Consider the following 27,141-nt stretch of genomic DNA (forward strand, 5'->3'; position numbering starts at 1 on the left):
AGATGCAGAGGATGCTTTCGACAAAATTCAACACCCATTTATGATAAAAACCCTCCAGAAAGTAGGCACAGAGGGAACTTACGTAAGCATAATAAAGGCCATATATGACAAACCGACAGCGAACATCGTCCTCAATGGTGAAAAATTGAAACCATTTCCACAAAGATCAGGAACAAGACAAGATTGCTAACTCTCACCACTATTACTCAACATAGTTTTGGAAGTTTTAGCCAGAGCAATCAGAGAAGAAAAAGAAAGGGAATCCAAATTGGAAAAGAAGTAAAGCTGTCACTGTTTGCAGATGACATTGTACTATACATAGAGAATCCTAAAGATGCTACCAGAAAACTACTAGAGCTAATCAATGAATTTGGTAAAGTAGCAGGATACAAAATTAATGCACAGAAATCTCTTGCATTCCTATACACTAATAATGAAAAATCTGAAAGTGAAATTAAGAAAACACTCCCATTTACCATTGCAACAAAAAGAATAAAATATCTAGGAATAAACCTACCTAAGGAGACAAAAGACCTGTATGCAGAAAATTATAAGACATTGATGAAAGTAATTAAAGATGATACAAATAGATGGAGAGATATACCATGTTCTTAGATTGGAAGAATCAACATTGTGAAAATGACTCTACTACCCAAAGCAATCTACAGATTCAATGCAATCCCTATCAAACTACCACTGGCATTTTTCACAGAACTAGAACAAAAAAATTCACAATTTGTATGGAAATGCAAAAGACCCCGAATAGCCAAAGCAATCTTGAGAACGAAAAACAGAGCTGGAGGAATCAGGCTCCCTGACTTCACACTCTACTACAAAGCTACAGTAATCAAGACAGTATGGTACTGGCACAAAAACAGAAATATAGATCAATGGAACAGGATAGGAAGCCCAGAGATAAACCCACGCACATATGGTCACCTTGTCTTTGATAAAGGAGGCAAGAATATACAGTGGAGAAAGGACAGCCTTTTCAATAAGTGGTGCTGGGAAAACTGGGCAGCTACATGTAAAAGAATGAAATTAGAACACTCTCTGATAACCATACACAAAGATAAACTCAAAATGGATTAAAGACCTAAATGTAAGGCCAGACACTATTAAACTCTTAGAGGAAAACATAGGCAGAACACTCTATGACATAAATCACAGCAGTATCCTTTTTGACCCACCTCCTAGAGAAATGGAAATAAAAACAAGAATAAACAAATTGGACCTAATGAAGCTTAAAAGCTTTGGCACAGCAAAGGAAACCATAAAGGACACGAAAAGACAACCCTCAGAATGGGAGAAAATATTTTCAAATGAAGCAACTGACAAAGGATTAATCTCCAAAATTTACAAGCAGCTCATGCAGCTCAATATCAAAAAAACAAACAACCCAATCCAAAAATGGGCAGAAGACCTAAATAGACATTTCTCCAAAGAAGATATACAGGTTGCCAACAAACTCATGAAAGAATGCTCAACATCACTAATCATTAGAGAAATGCAAATCAAAACTACAATGAGATATCATCTCACACCAGTCATAATGGCATCATCAAAAAATCTACAAACAATAAATGCTGGAGAGGGTGTGCAGAAAAGTAAATCCTCTTGCACTGTTGGTGGATATGTAAATTGATACAGCCACTATGGAGAACAGTATGGAGGTTCCTTAAACAACTAAAAATAGAACTACCATATGACCCAGCAATCCCACTACTGCGCATATACCCTGAGAAAACGAGTTCAAAAAGAGTCACAATGTTCATTGCAGCTCTATTTACAATAGCCAGGACATGGAAGCAACCTAAGTGTCCGTCAATAGATGAATGGATAAAGAAGATGTGGCACATATATACAAAGGAATATTACTCAGCCATAAAAAGAAATGAAATTGAGTTATTTGTAGTGAGGTGGATGGACCTAGAGTCTGTCATACAGAGTGAAGTAAGTCAAAGAGAAAAACAAATACCATATGCTAACACATGTATATGGAATCTAAGAGAAAAATAAAGGTCATGAAGAACCTAGGCACAAGGCGGGAATAAAGATGCAGACCTACTAGAGAATGGACTTGAGGATATGGGGAGGGGGAAGGGTAAGCTGGGACAAAGTGAGAGAGTGGCATGGACATATTATACACTACAAAATGTGAAATAGATAGCTAGTGGGAAGCAGCTGCATGGCACAGGGAGATCAGCTCAGTGCTTTGTGACCACCTAGAGGGGTGGGATAGGGAGGGTGGGAGGTAGGGAGATGCAAGAGGGAAGAGATATGGGGATATATGTATATGTTTAACTGATTCACTTTCTTATAAGGCAGAAACTAACACACCATTGTAAAGCAATTATACTCCAATAAAGATGTTAAAAAATAATAATAAATAAAAATAAATAAATAAATAAATTTTAAAAAGAGATAAGGGAGGCCATATTGTCTGGGGCCTTGTAGGTCAAATTAGTAACTTCAGGTTTGACTGATTGAGATGAACAGTCAGTTCAGTAAGAGCAAAGGAGCAACATCATTTGACTGATATTTGACAGGATCTGGCTGCTGCATTGAGAACAGACTGTAGATGTTGGCAAGGGTGGAAGCAGGGAGACCTGTTCAGAGGTTACTGTAACAATTCAGGTGAGAAAAGTGGTGGCTCAGTTGGTAGCAATGCCAGTGATGATACTTGTTCAGAGCTTGGCGAAATGTTTGCTGATAGGTTGGTAGGGGGTGTCAGAGAAAGGGAGGAGTCTTGCTTTTTACTTTTCTTTATTGGTAAATGCAAGTCATAGCTTTTGTTTAGTGTAATATAAATGAAAACCATCTGCACCAGCTGTCAAGTTTCTCTTCCCTAGTATACTGGGTATTTTAGTTTACTTTGCAGGAAATTCAGCATGTTGTAATTGAAATTACTACACAGGATGGGAAAGTACCTTAACAATCATTTTATTAATTTAGAGCAAGAATTGTCAAATTATAGCTCCAGGGCCAAATCTGGCTCATAGCCTGGTTTTGTGAATAAAGTTTTATTGGAAGACACACACTTTTTTTTTTTTTTTTTTTACATATTGTCTATGGCAGCTTTCCTGCTAGAAAAGCAACAGAGGCCCACAAAACCTAGAATATTTACTGTCTGGCCCTTTATTGAAAAAAGTTTGCTGACCCTTGGTTTCGACCATTGTGTAAGAGTTGTGCCAAAATTTTCCTCTGATCTTTTTCCAAGTATGAAGAAGAAATTTAAGAGGGGACAGGAGGTGACAGTAGAGAGAACAAAAAGGTAATATTGAAACGCTGTCACCAATGTATTTCTCTCCCTTATGTTAGTCTACTTATTTCTTTGCTATGGGTATCCACTTTCCCCTGATATCTGACATGTGCTGTGTTGGGATATAAGTGCACATAATTGGCCTGGGGCGGCGGGGCGGGGCTGGGGAGTATGTTCTTCTCAATAGTAAAGATTTACTATAGGAATGAATCTGGGCTGCTAGAGACTACACTGTTGAATTTCACAGTCTTGGTAGAAAATAAAAAATGAGTACCAGCATCAGTGTGAGCATCAATCTTTATAAAGAATTTGACTCTCTTCTTATGACTTTGTGTAATCCTGTGATGAAATACAAATAAGTTAGACCCACAATGTTGTTTGCTTTTTATAGGTCTATAATGACAGATTTATACTACCTCAGTCAAACAGATGGAGCAGGTGATTGGCGGGAAAAAGAGGCCAAAGATCTGACAGAGTTGGTCCAGCGGAGAATAACGTACCTTCAGGTAAGAAGGTTAGGTTAAGAAATTAACTTGAGTGAAAATAGGAGAATCATAATAAAACTAAAAGTAAGAGTTGCTGTTGGTTTTTAGTCTTCCTAGCCCTCACTTTTTGAAAGTATTTGTTCATTCATTTTACCTATTTATTCAAAAAGACTCTACACCTTGAGTGGAATACAAAGATAGCTAAAAGAGGTCCCTGCCCTAAAGGGGGCTACTTCTGACACACGGACATACAAAAACTACAGTGCAAAATAGGAAGTGCTGCGTTTATGTGAGAGATTAGATGAAATGCTCATTGGAGGAACATGTCAGGGATAGCTATGTGGAAAAGGTATTATTTGAACTGAGCTGTAAAGGATAATTAGGTACGATTTAGACACCCAGAAATGGAGAAGAGCATGCTAGCTGGAGCATATGATGTAAGTAGTGGTCCATACCTGGGAAAGAACAGTACAGGAACCCAATGAGAAATAGAATACTTTAGTTTGTCTGGAGTTTTGGTTGTGCGAAAAGGAGGGTTGGAAATGGTAGGTTTGGGAGCCAGATTGCAGAGGTCCTTGGGTACAGGTTAAGCTTTATAGTGCATAAGCAGTAAATGGTTGCTGAACGATTTTATTTATTGTATAACCATCATTATAACAACAAATAGGAAATATAAATCAAGGGTAAACTCCAAGTCTCAGGCCCTTTAAAATATATTCTCTTCATTTTTTGTGTGTGTTCTCTTCTAGCTCTTATTAATATGCTTACCCAGTGTTACATATTTGTAAGGATAGAATTGATTTACTTTTGAATTTTGGTTTTTGCTTAATATGCCATAAGCTTTTTTCTATATTGGAGTCACAACCTGCTTTTGATTTTTTTTTTTTTTTTTTTTTTTTTGTGGTACGCGTGCCTCTCACTGTTGTGGCCTCTCCCGTTGCGGAGCACAGGCTCCGGACGCACAGGCTCAGCGGCCATGGCTCACAGGCCCAGCCACTCCGCAGCATGTAGGATCTTCCCGGACGCGGGGCATGAACCCGTGTCCCTCGCATCAGCAGGCGGACTCCCAACCTCTGCGCCACCAGGGAAGCCCTTGAAAGATTTTTATACATAAGAGTGGCATGATGAGAGTGCTGCTTTAGTGATATTAATCTGAAAAGTGGTATTTTGCTTGAACTGGATTCATTGTAAGAGACTAGAAGCAAGGAGAGCGTTTAGGATATGAGGACCATACTGAAGCTGAGAAATACTGAGGTGTGTGGCAGTTTGCATTGGAAGTGAAGAGACAAATTTGAGAGAGTTTGGAAAGATCGAATTGATAGGCCTTTCCAAGTAGCTGAAGGAGCTGGAATGAATGGGGTAATGTGTCATTAACTGAAAAGAAACTTAAATCAGGAGAAAACAGTGTATGAGTAAGTAGAATTTAACACTCCAAATGCTTGAAGTTGAAATGATCATGCTCATCCTTTTCTAGTACTGTTGATGGTATATATACTTTCTGTGTATAAACACTCTGTTTTCCTTTTAAGGTTAAGGTGCCTTATAAAAGCAAAATAATAGCCAGTGACTTTATTCTGTATATTTTAAGATGCACATTTTCTATACTTAAATAGGAAAAAGCAGAAAATCAGGTGTTTCAAGAGATCGTTAAAAACGAAACTGATCTTGGCATGCTTTCTCGGTCTCATACCCCCATGGCCATTCATCAGAGGTGTCTGTAGAATGAGAAACACTTGCCTCCTGTAGGGAAGAGGTAATTATCTCCTATCAACTAGAACCTCATTCAATGAACTGTAAACAGCTGGTGGCTCAGAACTATCATCCTCATTTGAAATGGAAATAACTCTGGTCTCTGAGTTTCTTCCATTTCCACATATTCATTAAATTTTCACACCACAAAAGTTATATTTAAACTATGATTTGGCCATAGTTTAGCACCACCCCCAACCCGCCAGTAATAAGTACCTGCCACTTGCTTTAGTTTCTTTTTTCCTCTTGGTTTCTGAGTGGCCAAGTGTTTTCACCAGTAGTGTGAATTTCATCTTCTATGTGCCGATTTCTGTGGTTCTGTTTTAGAGAATTGCACTTGTAAATCATGCTAATGATTTAAAACTATATTGGCTTTTTAAATCTTTCAGACTTACAGTAAAACATCGTTTCACATGGACCTTAACTTCAGTTTCAAATATTAATTATTTAAGAAATTCTTACTTTCATGCTTTTTTTTACTGGAAAATAAAATGCAATCTTTAATATTAAAGGAGATGGGGAAATCTCAATAGGAAAAGCCATATTTTAGAAAAATATTTTTCTTTAAATATTCAGTGTATGTACGATCATTTTTTCCACTTTTGAAGTTAAGAACTGTATTCGTAATGTATGATTTTTCAGAGATTAAAGATGCCAGTCACTCACTCATCAACTTCTCTGCATGATGGTGAATAAGGGTCCTTTCACCCATTCCAACAAAATTAAAAATACGTATTTGTAAGGAACTCTTTCTGACTTGAATTTTTATTCCTTTAAAAAGAATGATTTGTCACTGGTTTAACTAAATGGATTAGAGAGTTTAATCAGAAGAGTTGAGCTATTTATACAGATTTTTTTAGAGTGATTACATTTTTCCATTACGTTTTCTTGATATTCAAATCTATTGGTGTTTTCATACCTTTACTTGAAGTGAAATACTACTGTAAAAAGACTATTTAAGCAACTTAGATTCTGAAAGACTTCAACGGGGCTTAGAAAATAAATAGTATACTAGGAAATAAAGCTAAAATGGGGGATAAAGGAGAAAATCTTTGACTTTTGGTACCTGTATTCAAAATAAAAATAAGCACTTCATATGACTTATTGATGGAGATTTTAGAAGGCTCTCCTTATTTAGCCATCAGCCAGCTGTTATATAAAGAGGATAATAATTTGTATCTAAGTAGAAAATAATAGGGAAAAGATATAATAAAAGCAAATATTTTTAACATTTTAAATCTCTTTGGGAGATTTTAGTCATTTAAATACCTTATTGTATTCTTGATAAATAATTCAGATAATTTTATAATTTACTTTCAATTGGTTTGTATAGTTGAAAACATTTTCAGTTTTACTAGATTTTTACTTATACTCATGAAACTTATTGTCACTTCTCATTATCACCAACAAGCATTTTTTAAAAACACTGATTTGTTTAAGGTATAATGCAAGACCTAGTACAAAGAAAAAAGCCTAGATTAAACCCTTGTCACCTGCTATATAAAAATTAATTAATTAATTAATTAATTAAATTTTTAAAAAAGAAGCTTGATTTCCAGAAGTGGTGGGTGGGGGGGAACCTTGTCTTAATCCATAATAGGCGTCACTTTAAATCTAAGCCTTTCTTTCTGCAGTTATCCAGTCCTTTGAATTGAGCAAATATCATTATGTCTCAAGAAAATCCTGCTTGACTTACAATCATATAGTACAGTTAAGTTTGGTCTCAATTTTAGATTTCCATTCATTTATTATCATATACCTTGGTTTTACTTGGGAGAAGCAATTTCACAAGATACTAGAAAATAGAAAGGAACTAGGGCAACTGGACTTCAGTGGGACAAAGTTCTGTGGTTGTCTTAATTAAGATTATTTTCTCTTCAGAGTTGAAGGCCCTATGGCATGGTATAAAAAGACTAAACTGACTAAAAGATTATAATAATCTTATTGAAGACAACCACAGGTATACTATTAGGCTCAAGTAGAATGGACCAAGTAATTCTCTTAAGGTCTTAATCTTTTATATGTTTATCTGAAAAGTTCTTCAACCATAAAGTGAATATGAAATACTGTTAAGTCTAAATAGACCACAAAAAGGGTACTTGTTCATATATGAGAGCTGAAACAAGCAGGTAAAGTGGCACCTTGTTTGACCTCAGCTGAGAACTTGTGCTTCAGGAGGCTCCCAGTTTTCACTGTATTGCACGTGTTCACAAGTGACCTGAAAGCACCTCAAGTATTGATTTTAAGGTTACAAATAAATTTTAGCTAGTAGGCAATTTTGGAATCCATAGATAGTGAGGATCAACTATTTATAATGAAAAAAATCCCAACAAATTATAGATTTTATGAAGTTGACAAATACCACAAACACAAAACTCCAGAAGAATAAAAATTTTTATTAACTGCCTGACACTCTTTATAATATTGTTTCCCCACATTTCTTGGCTGCGTACTCTTTGATTACAATTTGTAATATTTTGTATAAGATGAATTGACAGTGATTTTGTAATATTTTTAATAAAGAAAAAGGGAAGATTAAGTCAGATTTTTCTCTAGCATGGTTGATCAAAAAAGTTTTTTTAATTATTAATATTTGTGATACATAACATTTGCAACTTCACATACAGACATACGTTGTGTTTATAGTACTGCTATAAGCTTGTGCCCTGCATACAAAGGAATTCATATAAATTCTGTTTAATGTGATTCTCATCCAAAAAAAAGTATGCGACATATAATTGTTTTATGCTGCATTTTAAATAGTATATGCTACATTTTTGAGGTTATTGAGAGAAGAAAACTTTTGTGTTGACTAGGCATCACTGAGAACTGACTCCACTTCTCTTATTACCTGATACTTCTCATCCTGGGCACCGTGCGGCATGTTCACATCACAGTGCAACCTCTTGCCCTGTACCTATATTTATGTCACAAAAATAACTGTGCACAAAAGCAACCATGAACCACATACATGTATCCCTCTAAATCTAAACTAAGTGAATCCCCAGCTTAATTTTCCCATAAGAGGACCCCAGAAATGTTGAAGGCCACTTCATTTCCACCCAATACCAACACCAACACTGGGGAAGTGAAGTGGATGGGAGGGAGTTTCAAGTGGAAAGAGACATCTGTCTTAACTCATTATAGACAAAGTTTGCAAATTTTGACCAGGTGAACACACTACACAAGTCCCCCTCCTCCCAGAGCCTTTGAAGGGACCTGTGTAAATGAGGGTCCCTGAAGCATACTGTTACCGAGTCCAAGCTTGCTCTGCTCACTGCACGACAGGCCAGTGAGCCAGAGACAAGGAATACGACTTTATTCGGAAAGCCAGCAGACCGAGCAGATGTGAGACTAGTGTCTCCGAAAAACCATCTTATCGAGGTCTGGTTGCCAGTTTCTTTTATAGAATCAGAGAGGGAGATGCGGTGAGGAAGTAAAGTAAAAAGGCCATTTGTCTTGCAAAACATCTCCTGACGAGCCTCGGTGAGGGGATGTGTTAGTTTCCTCTTTCTTGCAGCCATTCGCAGGTGGACAGCGTCAGATTGTCTCCCTGTGAGTTGAACAGCAGAGGGGCAGTGTTCCCTGAGGCAGGCCATTATGTATGATTATAATAACAAAAGCAATGAAAAGCAAAGGTTAAAGTCAAAGAAACAGATCCAACGTGGAGTCCATGTAGCTCTTTCCTGTTACAATACATCTCAGTAAATCCACTCTGCCCACAAGAAAGCTCTTCTCATTGAAGTAGGAGGGAACCTGAAGTCCCTTTAGGGGGTTCTCAGCCCTGCTCCAAAGACATAAGATTACCCAAGAATACTAACGGTAAGAAGCCTGAAATAGAGAAAGACATTGCAAAATTAGATGAAAAGTGATAGATGCTGACTGTTAAGATTGGGTGGGTTCCATCTCAAGTACATAGACACAATAAAGACTACGTTGCCTCCAGTTAAAATTTTGCTTTAATTTGATATTGGAACAGCAGCTTTCCATTAAAGAGTGCTAAGCTCTGACTAGGACTTTCATTCTCCAGCACTCCCTGGAGTATGCAGCACTTTCTCAAATTGACCATCTTATAATTATCAGCCTCTGTTAACTGACTGCCTACAACTTTTGTGAAAGGCAGCTATGCTGTAGGTGTGAGTCCTGGTTACTGTAGACCAGAACTGAGTGGCCTATCCCCTGACTTTTTCTGTCTGTTCAGTACGCCTCACTACACCTTCTTTTCCCTCCCTGTAACTGCTTAGCTCAGGATGGAGTATTGACTAAGGATCTAAGATCAAATAAGTCATAACTAGGGCTCAGTGATGTCATAAAAGCATACAACTACATGTCTGTGCAATTAATTATAATATAGATAGATATGCTCTGATCCTAGAAAATGGGCATGATAGTTCTCACACATCCATTATGGTATTGTGGTAGCCTTTCTAAAAGAGCTTGGATGTTTTATGTGGAATGCGATCATAAATCTGACCTACCTAAACCAAAAATGCCAGTTGTGATAAATATCAGGGGGTGGTGTATGTGACTTGCATAGCTCACATCACTTCAAACACCCATCTGAGAAAGGTTTGCACTGATTCTTGTTTCTCTATGGAAAGTTGAGGCATTCAAGTCATTACATTGGTGTTATATTGGGCTCAAGGTTTGGGTCATTTTGAAAATAGATGGTAAAACATCCAGATATCTTAAGGTCTCATTAAAAACCTTAAATTGGGAAGGTGAAAGGGAGCAGATATTTCTTCTTGTTCTTCTGGTGCATTAAAGGGAGTTATGAGGATGAAGAATTTTTGCAAGCTGCCATTTCTAAGCACTTTCTGTATTGCTAGATATTATGCAAAGTAACTTTCATGAGGCAGGTGTTGTTATACTCAGTAAGCAGGAGAATAAATTGAGGATTAGAGAGGTTTGTATAACTTGCCTAGTAGATGGCAGAGGGAAAAGGAAGAGTCTTAACTCCAAGTCTTTATATTCACCATTTAAGAAATAGTTTGAAGAGCCAGTGTTTGTTTTTTCTTGGTGGTTTGTTGAAGGTGACTGACTGGGTATAAGCTCCAGGCTGCTTGTAATATTGGCCGGTGAAGCCACATCCTCTTTTGCATTTACCCATCACTAGCAAATGGGACCTTGCTACAGAAACCTTGAACAATTAGATTTCTCATGTACTTAGTTAATAAATGTTTTGTGCTGGTCTCAGCCTATTAGAAAGCAGTGTTGTGGTTGGACTGGCCCTTGTGGTTCTTACTATGATTGCAAGACACCCGTTAGCAATAATCATCAGGAAACTGAAATAAATAAATGTTTATTACTTACACGACCTGGGAATTACATAGCACACCTGGAGCCACACAGCCAGGTTTTGTGTGTGTGTGTGTGTGTGTGTGTGTGTGTGTGTGTGTGTGTGTGTAGAGAGAGAGAACGTGTGGGCTTGGGGTTCTGATTTTTAGGGGCTTCAGGAGTTCACTCTTTATTGGCGAATTTAAAACAAAAGAGCAGGAATTTAAAGCAAGGGAAGGGAAAAAACGAGTGGCCCAAATGGTCAGTCACTGAAATCAACCAAGATCTCTAAAACAAAGGAGCCTCAGTTGGGGTGGGGGCGCCACTGTGGGTCTTCAGCTAGTCCTGAGGCTACACTGTGTTAATTGGAAATACCCCTCTTTGAATTGGATGCTTTGGCAGTCAAAGCTGAAGACAGGTACTTGCCTTTTACGAAAAGAAAAGCTAACTGTCAGGGTTTACATTAAAATAGAGGAAAGTGAGGTATAACTTTTAAATAGCTAAATGAGTAGGACCATAAAATGTGAAGTTTCCAGACATGGATTCTGCCTCTGTGTGTGTGTGTGTGTGTTTTCCACTTCTTAAGATGATTTTCTTTGTCATTATCATTATAAGAGATTACCAGTTGTGCAAATACACAGAAATTTGCAAAAGTCAGTTGAGAATATAAATTTCTTTTTTCAGGAATGAACAAATCTGGAGAAAATAGGAGGTCGGTAATATGGAAATCCTATGGAAAGTGTGTTCTAAAAGTCATTATTGTCTTTAATCGTAACAGTTGTCATGAGGTGATTTTCTCTCTGGATTATAAAAAGTTTAACTCAGTTGTAGTAGAATGTAGAATTATGTGCTAAGTAGATTAAAACTCAGAGGTGTGAGCAGAAAGCCTGATTATTTCACAAAAGAAATGTTAAACATATCCTGATCTGCCCATTATATCTATCATGCATCTTTCTTTCCAGCTGGTAAAAAATGAATATCAGTTGTTTCCATCCAATTTTCAGTTTTGTTCTATATGTAGTAGAACAAATCCTTTAATATTCCAAGTATATTTATGGACTAGTGTTACCAAACCAAACTTGGGTCTGCTCACCTGACATGCAACAAAGCCAAACTAGTGACGCTGGGTTGTGGTGAAAGAAAGTACAGAGTTTATTGCAGGGTGCCAAGCAGTGTGTGAATGGGTAGCTCGTGCTCAAAAAACCTGAACCCTCCAATGGCTTTCTGGGGAGGGTTTGTAAAGGCAGCATTTAGGATGATGGTTGCAGCTTGTGGACTTTCTTGTGATTGGTGGGTGGTGAGGTTTCAGGAATCTTAATCATCAATCTTCCTGGTTCCAACTAGTCTGGCATCTGTGTGCTTGTGGTCACCATCCACCACCTGGGTGAGGGTCTTAGTTTTTGCAGAACAACTCAAAGATATGCATCAGATTGTTATGTATATACCCCTTGAGGAGGAACTATGGCTCTGTTTTACTATCATTACTTTTCTTGCTGCTTTGTTTCTGCTTTCCCTCACTTCCCTAATTAGTAACTGTTTTGACTCTGCTCTTTGGAACTCGGAAGACCTAGGAGACTAAAACCTTTTTATACAAACAAGAAATGGGGGACAAAGAGGGGCATTAGTACCGGGGCGGGCCCCACAGGGTCCTGCTCAGTTTCAGTTCCCCTTTTCTTTGATACTCCTCAATCCTGAGGGGGAACATGGGCAGGACAAAAAAGGAATACAGTTTTGGATAGAGAAGTTAATCATACATTTGGCAGGGGACTTGGTTTTAAGGGGACTCAGTTTCACTAGGTAAAACTAGTCGTCATAAAGATGAGTCTAGATTTTAGCAGCTCACACATCAGGAAAATAATGCTGCTTGTTTAAATAGAAAGTAATGTGGGCATTAGAGAATCTCCTTAGGTTTATTGAGGGACTAAATCTATGTGACTCACAAATGATAAAAGGTCTCATAAGTTTTATCAAAGTAGTGTTACTGAGTCCAAGCTCACTCTGCCCGCCGCATGACAGGCCAATAAGTCGAGAGACGAGGTGTTGAGGCAAGGAATACGACTTTATTCGGAAAGCCCACAGACCGAGAAGATGGCGGACTAGGGTCCCCCAAAAAACCATCTTATAGGGGTCTGGATGCCAGTTTCTTTTACAGAATCAGAGAAGGAAGTAAAGTAAAACAGGCTGAATAGAGAGGGAGAGGCAGGGAGGAAGTAAAGTAAAAAGGGCCACCAGTCTTTTTTTTTTTTTTTTTTTTTTTTTTTGCGGTACGCGGGCCTCTCACTGTTGTGCCCTCTCCCGTTGTGGAGCACAGGCTCCTGACGCGCAGGCTCAGCGGCCATGGCTCACGGGCCCAGCCTCTCCGCGGCATGTGGGATCTTCCCGGACCAGGGCATGAACCCGTGTCCCCTGCATCGGCAGGTGGACTGTCAACCACTGCGCCACCAGGGAAGCCCGGGCCACCAGTCTTGCAAAACATCTCCAGCCAGTCTCAGGCTGGGATGTGTTAATTTCTTCTTTTTTGCAGCCATTCACAGGTGGGCAGGGTTCCCTGAGGCAGGCCATTATGTATGATTATAATAATAAAAGCAACGAAAAGCAAAGGCGAAAGTCAAAGAAACAGATCCAACATGGAGTCAAAATTGACTCTTCCCTGTTATAGTAGAATACAGAATAGAACAAGATATAGTTTCCTATATCCTTAGGGAGCATGTATTCCTACCCATCTTATCAGATGTTGGTTTTCCTTTTGCCACACTATTTTTACAGATTTTACTGGCTTAAACCAGAGGTCAGCAAATTACTGCACTCCAGCCAAAAACACATCAACTGCTTTTGTAAATAAAGTTTTATTGGAACACAGCCATACACATTTGTTTATATATCATCTATGACTGCTTTCAGGCTACAGGGGCAAAGTTAAATGATTGTGCCAGAGAAAATGTGGCCTGCAAAGGCAAAGATAATTACTGTGTGGTTTTTTACAGGAAAAGCTTGCCAACTGTGGCCTAGACAGTGATGGAAGTAATTCTTAAATATTTTTGCCTTCTGTTTTCCTTTATTTCTTCCTCTGATTCCTTCAATTATATATGAGCTCTTGTCTGTATTTGAGATATCATCTCTCTGGGCATATCCCATTGTTAGCCACCTGCTGAAGCTCCTGTCCCAAACAATTAGTTATTTTTCCCATTCATTAGATCATGGGACTAGATATGAACGGTATGTAAGGACGCAGGAATATATACTCTCTGCTCTGTCACAAACTTTGGGCACTATCTGTTCACTTAAAATCACTTTTAAGAGCATGTTGGAGGACTTCCGGGTAAGATGGCGGAAGAGTAAGACGCGGAGATCACCTTCCTCCCCACGGATACACCAGAAATACAGCTACACGTGGAACAACTCCTACAGAACACCTACTGAACGCTGGCAGAAGACCCCAGACCTCCCAAAAGACAAGAAACTCCCCACATACCTGGGTAGGGCAAAGCAGAGAGATTCCCGAACAGAGGATCGGTGCCGAGCGGCACACACCAGCCCGAGAGGCTTGTCTGCTCGCCCGCCGGGGCGGGCGGCGCTGGAAGCTGAGGCTCAGGCTTCGGTCAGAGCACAGGGAGAGGACTGGGGCTGGCGGCGAGAACTCAGCCTGAAGGGGGCTAATGTACCACAGCTAGCCGGGAGGGAGTCCGGGAAAACTCTGGAGCTGCCGAAGAGGCAAGAGACTTTTTCTTCCCTCTTGGTTTCCTGGTGCGCGAGGAGAGGGGATTAAGAGCGCTGCTTAAAGGGGCTCCACAGACGGGCGCGAGTCGCGGCTGAAAGCGCGGAGCCCAGTGACAGGCGTGGGACACTGGGGCTGCTGCTGCCGCCGCCAAGAAGCCTGTGTGCGAGCGCAGGTCACTGTCCACACTGCTCTTCCAGGAGCCTGTGCAGCCCGCCACTGCCGGGGTCCCGGGATCCAGGGGCGGCTTCCCTGGGAGAACGCACGGCGTGCCTCGGGCTGGTGCAACGTCACGCCGACCTCTGCCGCTGCAGGCTTGCCCCGCACTCCGTGCCCCTCCCTCCCGCCCGGCCTGAGTGAGCCAGAGTCCCCGAAGAGGCTGCTCCTTTAACCCTGTCCTGTCTGAGCGAAGAACAGACGCCCTCCGGCGACCTACACGCAGAAGCGGGGCCAAATCCAAAGCTGAGACCCAGGAGCTGTGAGAACAAAGAAGAGAAAGGGAAACCGCTCCCAGCAGCCTCAGAAGCAGTGGATTAAAGCTCCACAATCAACTTGATGTACCCTGCATCTGTGGAATACATGAATAGACAACAAATCATCCCAAATTGAGGAGCCAGGAGTCAGTGCTGTGCCTCTGAGGTGGGAGAGCCAACTTCAGGACACTGGTCCACAAGAGACCTCCCAGCTCCACATAATATCAAATGGCGAAAATCTTCCAGAGATCTCCATCTCAACACCAGCACTCAGCTTCACTCAACGACCAGCAAGCTACAGTGCTGGGCACCCTACGCCAAACAACTAGCAAGACAGGAACACTACGCCACCCATTAGCAGAGAGGTGGCCCAAAATCATAAAAAGTCCGCAGACACCCCAAAACACACCACCAGACGTGGACCTGCCCACCAGAAAGACAAGATCCAGCCTCATCCACCAGAACACAGGCACTAGTCCCCTCCACCAGGAAGCCTACACAACCCACTAAACCAACCTTAGCCACTGGGGACAGACACCAAAAACAACGGGAACTACGAACCTGCAGCCTGCAAAAAGGAGACCCCAAACACAGTAACATAAGCAAAATGAGAAGACAGAAAAACACACAGCAGGAGAAGGAGCAAGATAAAAACCCACCAGACCTAACAAATGAAGAGGTAATAGGCAGTCTAACTGAAAAAGAATTCAGAATAATGATGGTAAAGATGATCCAATATTCTATTTCCAAGATCCCAAATCTTGGAAATAGAATAGACAAAATGCAAGAAACAGTTAACAAGGACCTAGAAGAACTAAAGATGAATCAAGCATCGATTAAAAACACAATAAATGAAATGAAAAATACTCTAGATGGGATCAATAGCAGAATAACTGAGGCAGAAGAACGGATAAGTGAGGTGGAAGATAAAATAGTGGAAATAACTGATTCAGAGAAAAATAAAGAAAAAAGAATGAAAAGAACAGAGGACAGTCTCAGAGACCTCTGGGACAACATTAAATGCACCAACATTCGAATTATAGGGGTTCCAGAAGAAGAAGAGAAAAAGAAAGGGACTGAGAAAATATTTGAAGAGATTATAGTTGAAAACTTCCCTAATATGGGAAAGGAAATAGTTAATCAAGTCCAGGAGGCACAGAGTCCCATACAGAATAAATCCAAGGAGAAATACGCCAAGACACATATTAATCAAACTGTCAAAAATTAAACACAAAGAAATCATATTAAAAGCAGCAAGGCAAAAACAACAAATAACACACAAGGGAATCCCCATCAGGATAACAGCTGATCTCTCAGCAGAAACTCTACAAGCCAGAAGGGAGTGGCAGGACATAATTAAAGTGATGAAGGAGAGAAACCTGCAACCAAGATTACTCTACCCAGCAAGGATCTCATTCAGATTTGATGGAGAAATTAAAACGTTTACAGACAAGCAAAAGCTGAGAGAGTTCAGCACCACCAAACCAGCTTTACAACAAATGCTAAAGGAACTTCTCCAGGCAAGAAACACAACAGAAGGAAAATACCTACAATAACGAACCCAAAACAATTAAAGAAATGGTAATAGGAACATACATATCGATAATTACCTTAAATGTAAATGGACTAAATGCTCCCACCAAAAGACACAGATTGGCTGAATGGATACAAAAACAAGACCCATATATATGCTGTCTACAAGAGACCCACTTCAGACCTCGAGACACATACAGATTGAAAGTAAGGGGATGGAAAAAGATATTCCATGCAAATGGAAATCAAAAGAAAGCTGGAGTAGCAATTCTTATGTCAGACAAAATAGACTTTAAAATAAAGACTATTAGAAGAGACAAAGAAGGACACTACATAATGATCAAGGGATCAATCCAAGAAGAAGATATAACAATTGTAAATATTTATGCACCCAACATAGGAGCACCTCAATACATAAGGCAAATACTAACAGCCATAAAAGGGGAAATCGACAGTAACACACTCATAGTAGGGGACTTTAACACCCCACTTTCACCAATGGACAGATCATCCAAAATGAAAATAAATAAGGAAACACAAGCTTTAAATGATACATTAAACAAGATGGACTTAACTGATATTTATAGGACATTTCATCCAAAAAGAACAGAATACACATTTCTCTCAAGTGCTCATGGAACATTCTCCAGGATAGATCATATCTTGGGTCACAAATCAAGCCTTGGTAAATTTAAGAAAATTGAAATTGTATCGAGTATCTTTTCCGACCACAATGCTATGAGACTAGACATCAATTACAGGAAAAGATCTGTAAAAAATACAAACACATGGAGGCTAAACAATACACTACTCAATAACGAAGTGATCACAGAAGAAATCAAGAGGAAATAAAAAAATACCTAGAAACAAATGACAATGGAGACGTGACGACCCAAAACCTATGGGACGCAGCAAAAGCAGTTCTAAGGGGGAAGTTTATAGCAATACAATCCCACCTTAAGAAACAGGAAACATCTCGAGTAAACAACCTGACCCTGCATCTAAAGCAATTAGAGAAAGAAGAGCAAAAAAACCCCCAAAGTTAGCAGAAGGAAAGAAATCATAAAGATCAGATCAGAAATAAATGAAAAAGAAATGAAGGAAACGATAGCAAAGATCAATAAAACTAAAAGCTGGTTCTTTGAGAAGATAAACAAAATTGATAAACCATTAGCCAGACTCATCAAGAAAAAAAGGGAGAAGACGCAAATCAATAGAATTAGAAATGAAAAAGGAGAAGTAACAACTGACACTGCAGAAATACAAAAGATCATGAGAGATTACTACAAGCAACTCTATGCCAATAAAATGGACAACCTGGAAGAAATGGACAAATTCTTAGAAATGCACAACCTGCCAAGACTGAATCAGGAAGAAATAGAAAATATGAATAGACCAATCACAAGCACTGAAAATGAAACTGTGATTAAAAATCTTCCAACAAACAAAAGCCCAGGACCAGATGGCTTCACAGGCGAATTCTATCAAACATTTAGAGAAGAGCTAACACCTATCCTTCTCAAACTCTTCCAAAATATAGCAGAGGGAGGAGCACTCCCAAACTCATTCTACGAGGCCACCATCACCTTGATACAAAAACCAGGCAAGGATGTCACAAAGAAAGAAAACTACAGGCCAATATCACTGATGAACATAGATGCAAAAATCCTCAACAAAATACTAGCAAACAGAATCCAACAGCACATTAAAAGGATCATACACCATGATCAAGTGGGGTTTATCCCAGGAATGCAAGGATTCTTCAATATACGCAAATCAATCAATGTGATACACCATATTAACAAGTTGAAGGAGAAAAACCATATGATCATCTCAATAGATGCAGAGGATGCTTTCGACAAAATTCAACACCCATTTATGATAAAAACCCTGCAGAAAGTAGACATAGAGGGAACTTTCCTCAACATAATAAAGGACATATATGACAAACCCACAGCCAACATCGTCCTCAATGGTGGAAAACTGAAACCATTTCCACTAAGATCAGGAACAAGACAAGGCTGCCCACTCTCACCACTCTTATTCAACTTAGTTTTGGAAGTTTTAGCCCCAGCAATCAGAGAAGAAAAGGAAATAAAAGGAATCCAAATTGGAAAAGAAGAAGTAAAGCTGTCACTGTTTGCAGATGACATGATACTATACATAGAGAATCCTAAAGATGCTACCAGAAAACTACTAGAGCTAATCAATGAATTTGGTAAAGTAGCATGATGCAAAATTAATGCACAGAAATCTCTGGCATTCCTGTACACTAATGATGAAAAATCTGAAAGTGAAATGAAGAAAACACTCCCATTTACCATTGCAACAAAAAGAATAAAATATCTAGGAATAAACCTACCTAAGGAGACAAAAGACCTGTATGCAGAAAATTATAAGACACTGATGAAAGAAATTAAAGATGATACAAATAGATGGAGAGATATACCATGCTCCTGGATTGGAAGAATCAATATTGTGAAAATGACTCTACTACCCAAAGCAATCTACAGATTCAATGCAATCCCTATCAAACTACCACTGGCATTTTTCACAGAACTAGAACAAAAAAATTCACAATTTGTATGGAAATGCAAAAGACCCCGAATAGCCAAAGCAATCTTGAGAACGAAAAACAGAGCTGGAGGAATCAGGCTCCCTGACTTCACACTCTACTACAAAGCTACAGTAATCAAGACAGTATGGTACTGGCACAAAAACAGAAATATAGATCAATGGAACAGGATAGGAAGCCCAGAGATAAACCCACGCACATATGGTCACCTTGTCTTTGATAAAGGAGGCAAGAATATACAGTGGAGAAAGGACAGCCTTTTCAATAAGTGGTGCTGGGAAAACTGGGCAGCTACATGTAAAAGAATGAAATTAGAACACTCTCTGATAACCATACACAAAGATAAACTCAAAATGGATTAAAGACCTAAATGTAAGGCCAGACACTATTAAACTCTTATAGGAAAACACAGGCCGAACACTCTATGACATAAATCACAGCAAGATCCTTTTTGACCCACCTCCCAGAGAAATGGAAATAAAAACAAAGATAAACAAATGGGACCTAATGAAACTTCTAAGCTTTTGCACAGCAAAGGAAACCATACACAAGACCAAAAGACAACCCTCAGAATGGGAGAAAGTATTTTCAAATGAAGCAACTGACAGAGGATTAATCTCCAAAATTTATAAGCAGCTCATGCAGCTCAATAGCAAAAAAACAAACAACCCAATCCAAAAATGGGCAGAAGACTTAAATAGACATTTCTCCAAAGAAGATATACAGACTGCCAACAAACACATGAAAGAATGCTCAACATCATTAATCATTAGAGAAATGCAAATCAAAACTACAATGAGATATCATCTCACACCAGTCAGATTGTCCATTATTAAGAAATCTAGAAACAATAAATGCTGGAGAGGGTGTGGAGAAAAGGGGACACTCTTGCACTGCTGGTGGGAATGTGAATTGGTACAGCCGCTATGGAGAACAGTATGGAGTTTCCTTAAAAAACTACAAATAGAACTACCATATGACCCAGAAATCCCACTACTAGGCATATACCCTGAGAAAACCATAATTCAAAAAGAGACATGTACCAAAATGTTCATTGCAGCTCTATTCACAATAGCCCGGAGATGGAAACAACCCAAGTGTCCATCATTGGATGAATGGATAAAGAAGATGTGGCACATATATACAATAGAATATTACTCAGCCATCAAAAGAAACGAAACTGAGCTATTTTTAATGAGGTGGATAGACCTAGAGTCTGTCATACAGAGTGAAGTAAGTCAGAAAGAGAAAGACAAATACCGTATGCTAACACATATATATGGAATTTAAGAAAAAAAATGTCATGAAGAACTTAGGGGTAAAACAGGAATAGAGACACAGACCTACTGGGGGTGGGCTTGGGGATATGGGGGGGGTGGGCTGTGACCGGGCGGGGGAGAGGCATGGATGTGTATACACTGCCGGGCGTGGGGTGGATGGATGGTGAGGGGTGACCGCGTGGCACGGGGGGATCGACTCGGTGCTTTGTGGCCGCCTGGAGGGGTGGGATGGGGAGAGTGGGAGGGAGGGAGACGCAGGAGGGAGGGGATGTGGGAACAGATGTATATGTATGACTGATTCACTTTGTTGTAAAGCAGAGACTAATAAAAATAAAAAGATAATCAGCAGACACCACACTGAGATGACACAGATGTTGGAATAACCTGACAAGGATTTTACAGAAGCTGTAATAATGAAAATGCTCCAATAAGCAATTACAGACTTGAAACAAGTAAAAAAAATAGAAAGCCTCAGTAAAGAAATAGATGATACATGGAAAAACCAAATAGAAATTTTAGAACTGAAAAAATATAATAACCTCAGTAAAAAAAACTGGCTCATAATAGAATAGCTTTAACAGAAGAAAGAATCACTGCACTTGAAGTTAGATCAATGGAAATTATGCACTCCAGCAACAGAGAGAATAAAGATTTTTTAAAAAGTAAACAGGGCCTCAGGGATCTGTGGGGCAATAACAATTTTTTTTTTTTATGTTTGTATCTTTGGAGTCTCAGAGAGAATTAAGAGTGAAGGATTGACAAAGTGATTGAAAACTTTCTAAATTTGGCAAACCAACATATTCGGGAAGTTGCGCAAACTCCTAAATGGAAAAACCCAAAGTAATCCATTCCCAGACACTTTATAAGTAATTTGCTGAAAACTAAAGACAAAGAAAAAATTCTTTAAAGCAGCCAGAGCAAAGCAGTTCATTACCTACAATGCATCTGAATCAGAAAACATGGAGGCCAGAAAGAAGTAGTAAGACATATTTAAAGTGCCAAAAGTAAAGAACTATCAACCCAGAATTCTTCGTCCAGTGAAAATATGAGATGAAATAAACACATTTTCAGATGAAGGAAAACTAAGAGAGTTTTTTGCCAGCAGACTTGCTGTAAAAAAGGAAATTCTAGGGCCTCCCTGGTGGCGCAGTGGTTGAGAGTCCGCCTGCCGATGCAGGGGACGCGGCTTCGTGCCCCGGTCTGGGAGGATCCCACGTGCCGCGGAGCAGCTGGGTCCGTGAGCCATGGCCGCTGAGCCTGCACGTCCGGAGCCTGTGCTCCGCAACGGGAGAGGCCACAACAGTGAGAGGCCCGTGTAACGCAAAATAAATAAATAAATAAATGAAATAAAATAAAATAAAAAAGGAAATTCTTCAGACAGAAAGTGATGACAGAAGGAAACATGGACTATCAGGAATGAAAAAAGTACAAATGAAAGAGTAGATGCAGGGTAACTGACTAGTTTCCTCCCCTTAAGTTTTTTAAATGGTTTGATGGTAAAAAGTAAAATTTATAATGTTGTCTGATATAGTTTTCAGTGTAATTTTTTTTCAGTCTCAGTTTTCCCTGAGATATAAAGGTAATTTTTAAGACAAAAGGGGAGAGAGTAAACAGACTTAAAAGTTATAGCAAGGTTTCTACATTCCACTTGAAACAGTAAAATGTTGGTATGAGTAAATTGTAATAAACTATGTGTATATAAATTGTAATCCCCAGAGCAGCCATTTAAAATACTCTATGATGATATGTACTTTAAAAAAATAAACACTATAGCTGAACCAAAACTGAATACTAAATGAAGTTCAAATCATGCACAGGAAAGCAGGAATAGGTGTTAGATTTTGTCAAATGCTTTTTCTTTATTAATTGGTGTGATCATATAGTTCTTCTTTAAACTGTTAATGTGGTTACATTGAATGAATTTTGAATACTTAACCAGTTTTGCTTTTCTGGAATAACCCTACTTGGTCATGATATGTATATTAAAATGATAAAAAATATGTTGACATATGATAAAAAAATGTTGACAAAATCCAACATCCATTCATGGTGAAACACTCTGCAGACTAGGAATAGAAGGGACATTCTTCAGTCTGTTAAAAAAGCATCTTCAGGTAACAGCCTACAGGTAATATCACACTTAATGGTGAGAGACTATTTCCATAGGCTTTTCCCCTAAAATTGGGAATGAGGCAAGGGTGTCTGCTCTCACCACTCCTGTTCAGCATAGTAATGGAAGTTCTGTGCAGGGCAGTAAGGCAAGACAAAGAAATAAATAGCATACATACTAGGAAGAAAAAAAATTGTCTGTATTTGCAAATGACATGATTGTCTGCATAGAAAAGTCCCAAATAATCTACAAAGAAACAACAACCACACGATAATAAAACTCCTAGAACATTTAAGTGAATTTAGCAAAGTCACAGGATATATGGTCAGCACACAAAAATTAATCATACTTCTACATCTCAGCAAGAAACAATTAGAAACCAAAATTTTATGCCATCATGCCATTTACACCTATTCATAAAAATGGAAAAGCAATACTTAAAATACTTGTGTAATGCTGATGAAGGAAGACCTAAATGAATGAGTGGACATATTGTGTTCATGGGTTGGAAGACTCAGCATAGAAAAGCTGCCAGTTCTTCCCAATTTGATCCATAGGCTTAACACAATTCCCATCAGAACTCTAGCAAGTCTTTTTCTTCTTGTATGTATAGACAAATTGATTTCAAATTTTAAATAGAAAGACAAAATAACTAAAATAGCTAAAGCAATTTTGAGAAAGAAGAATAAAGTTAGAGGAATCACACTTTCTACCTTTAAGACTTACAAGTAGAGCTAAAATAATCAAGATAGCGTATGGTGTTGGAGGACGGTTAGACATTTAGATCAGTGGAACAGAACAGAGTCTAAAATAAACCCACATAGGTACCCTAACTTCCTTTTTTTCCATTGAGGTGAAATTTACATAACATCAAATGAACCATCTTGAAGTGAACAATTCAGTGGCACTTAGTGCATTCACAAGGTTATGCAAGTGCTGCCTCTATCCAGTCCCCAAATATTTCATCAGCTCAAAAGAAAACTCCATACCCATTAAGCATTGGATCTCCATTCCCCCATTTTCCCCTTCCCCCAGCCTCTGGAAACCACCAATATGCATTCTCTATGGATTTTCCTATTCTGAATATTTCATGTAAATGGAATCATACAACATGTGACCTTTTCTGTCTGGCTTCTTTCACTTGGCATAATATTTTCAAGTTTCATACATGTTGTAGCTTGTGTTAGTACCTCATTCCTTTTTATGGCTGAATAACATTCCGTTGTATGGATATACCAATATTTGTCCATTCATTCACTGATGGACATTTGGGCTGTTTCTGCCTTTTGCTATTTGAGCACTGCTATGATATGCCTCCACATGTATTTGTTTGAGTATCAGTTTTCAGTTCGAGTATATACCTATGAGCGGGCAATTGATTTTTAAGAGAGGTACAAAAGCAATCCAGTGGAGGAAGCATAGTCTTTTCAATAAATGATGTTGGAATCATTGGACATCTCATAAGCAAAAAATGAACCTTGACCTAAACCTCACACTTTACTTAAAATTTAACTCAAAATGGATAGTAAATCTGACAGATAAAATAAATGTGACATATAAAACTTTCTATACATAAAACTATAAAGAAAATCTTTGGAATAAATCTTTGTGACTTAGGCTAAAAGTTATTAAATGTGACACCAAAAGAATGGTTCATAAAAGAAAAAAAAGTAAATTGGACTTTTATCAAAATTAAAAACTTTTGATCTGAGGATATTACCCTGTTAAAGAAGATGAAAAGACAGACCATAGGCTGGGAGAAAGTCTTTGCAAATCACACATCCAAGAAAGGTCCTGTATCCAGAATGTATTAAGAACTCTCTAATCTCAACAGCAAGAAACAATCCAGTCAAAAAATGGGTAAAAGTTTTGAATAGACAACTTTACCAAAGGGTAAATATGGATAACAAATAAGCACATGAAAAGATGTTCAAAATCATAAACTATTAGGGGAATGCAACTTAAAAACATAATGAGATACCACTACACACCTATCAGAATGGCTAAAGTAATGCTGAGCAACCAGCTCTCTCATAGATTCTTCATGGGAATATAAAATGGTACAGCCATTCTGGGAAATAGTTTGGCAGTTTGCTGTAAAGTTAAACATGTCCTTACCGTGTGATTCGGCAGTTATACTGCTGTATTCTCATCCTAGAGAAATGAAAACTCATGTCCACACAAAAATCTGTACACTCATATACATGACAACTTAATTTGTAATAATCAAAACCTGAAAACAACCCAAATGTCCTTCAATGGGTGAATTAACTGTGGTACATTCCACATAGCAGAATACTACCCAGCAATCAAAAGGAATGCACTATTGATACACATAATAACTTGGATGGATCTTAAGAGCATTATGCCAGGTGATAAAAGAGATCATTGGTTCTGGAGAACAGAGATCACTGGTTCCCTGGGATTAAGGTTTTGGGAAGGGTGTGACCCTAAAGGGGATAGTGTATGAGAATTTCTTTGTTTTGATGCAGCAGTTTATATCCTGATTATGGTAATGGTTACATGAGTCTCTACATGTTTTGATAGTACTATACCAAAAAAAAAAAAAATGAGTGCATGTAAAAACTGGTGAATCCAAATAAGGCCTATATTATAGTTAATAATGTTGTGTAATGTCCATTTCCTGATGTTGATAATGTACTGTGGTTAAGTAAGATGTTCTCATTGGGGAAAGCTGTGTGGAAAGTACACAGTAACTCTACTGTTTTTGCAATTTATTAAGGGTCTTAAGTTATTTACAAATAAACAGCAAAAAAATACAGAGTCTAAGATTTTCAAAAGTAAAGAAAATAACATGAATTGGTTAGAGCAGTGTTAAACTGAGGCAGTGAGAAAAGTGATCTTAACAGGTTGGGTTTTTTAAATCAAAATAATAATAATAATAATAACCAGGGATTCCAAAGAAATTTCTGCTCTGCTAATAGTGGATTCTCAGTGCATGGCTAGCTGCATGGAGAAGTGGAGCAAAGCCTCTCTCCAGGAGAAAAAGTAGCAAGATTTGACATCTGGGTTAATTACTGTTGATGGTTTGATTTAAAAGCCAGTGAGTAGGCAAATGCTATAAGTACCATTTCTACCTTGAAGAATGACATTTTGCAGAATGGAAGAGCTGACAAAACAGTGTAAGTTATTTTGACTTTTATTTAAAACAAAAAACGAAGCACCTGCAGCAGCCTTTGCACAAGAACAAAGTTCCAGCCAGTGTTTCTCTTCTGTGTCTGCTATCTACTTTATTTTTGAATCCTGTATAAGTCAGAGTTAACCATTCTGGAGCTTGCTTTTACTTTTCTCCTTCTTTCTCCTTCTCCCCTCTTCTTCCGCTGCCCACCCCACCCCCACCCCCTCCTCCTCTTCCCTCTTCCCTCTCTCTCTCTTCTCTCTTCCAGCTTTCCCTCCCTTCTTCTCCTTTCCTCCTCCCTCTTTCCCATACTACTACTTCCAACCCCCTTTTCCTGTCTCCCTCTTTTTTTTTTTTGAGAGTGTCTGCCTGCCATAGCATGCCTGTATTTTGATTTTGAGGAGAGAACCCCATGAATCCTGTTAAGTAAAATGATGGTGGGTGGAGGGCCTTTCTGAAATTCAACCGTAATTTTGTAAGCATGCTATTTTTAACCTGACCAGTTCAGCTGGTTCTGAGACCTGGGAATCAGGCTATAAACTTGGAGAAATATTGAAGATGCTTGAGGAGATAGATCTTCTATGCATTTATGTAGGATTGGCAGAATCTGGCTCCTCAGGTAACTTAACTTTTCTTCTCTAGCCTTGGAGGGAGTTGTGTTTACATTAGATTTTGAATGAGAGAATTAAACTTGGATGCATCTCATTCTTTCTCTGCCTTCCCTTTGTGGCCCTTATGGAAGCAGACAGTATTACCAAGGTTGCTCTGATGTACTTGAACCTGAGATAGAGGTTTTTTAGAGACTACCTGGAATACCCAGAGATGACAGAATACTGTCTCAAAGACCATTAGTAGAAGAAATTCCCCACATGCTTTCAACTGGATCTGTAGAATTTCTGTCTTTTAAAAAATGGCTTCCAGACATTCAATAGAGACTTCTAGGCAAAGAGCAGAAGTTTAAAAAATGCATTTAAAGTAAGCCAATTAATTGTCTTTACTTACCAAGAAGATGCTTGCCTCTTCTATAACTATAATAACTATCTACCTTTTGCTTCAGTCCGTCAGGATAATAGCCTGTAAACTATGTATCTTGATATCTTTTCTCCATTAAGTTTATACTCTTGAAGTTTTATAAAATACCCCAGGGAAATTGATTTCCTGAAGCACTGGGTGGCCTACTTGTGGGTCAGCTATTGTGTTGTTCTTACTACTTAAAACAGATTGTTCTCTGCCAGAGGGGTGGAAAGCACACCTTGAAACTACCTTTAACTTTGCTATGAAAATATTCTTGTTTAATATGTTAAGAGACAATGATTTCCGGTCTTGGCTTTTAAAAATGAGAATGCTTTTTAACTTTCTCTTTCATGGTTAACTATGCCCAGAGTCTTTATTTTAATTACCACTGTGTAGTACTTCAATTCTTTTGTTTGCTTCATTACATCTTCCGCTTTGGTTTTGAAAATAATTTTAGAGGAATAAAATCAAATTGTTTCCAGTACAATGAAGTGCTTTCACCACACTATTAATGAATCTTTTCTTCATT

General features: G+C 38.6%; 1 protein-coding gene across 2 annotated transcripts in view; it reads left to right on the plus strand.

Moving 5' to 3' along the window:
• FUT8 (fucosyltransferase 8) overlaps positions 1 to 27,141 on the plus strand; it is a 335,016-nt gene that overhangs the window by 241,652 nt on the left and 66,223 nt on the right. For both annotated transcript variants that reach the window (XM_082620187.1, XM_082620188.1), the window contains one exon: positions 3,654 to 3,768. In XM_082620187.1, coding sequence (XP_082476313.1) covers positions 3,654 to 3,768 — 115 coding nt within the window. The remainder of the gene's footprint in view (positions 1 to 3,653; positions 3,769 to 27,141) is intronic.

This window comes from Mesoplodon mirus (genome assembly GCF_964341445.2).
Source record: "Mesoplodon mirus genome assembly, chromosome: 4".
Classification (NCBI taxonomy): domain Eukaryota; kingdom Metazoa; phylum Chordata; class Mammalia; order Artiodactyla; family Ziphiidae; genus Mesoplodon; species Mesoplodon mirus.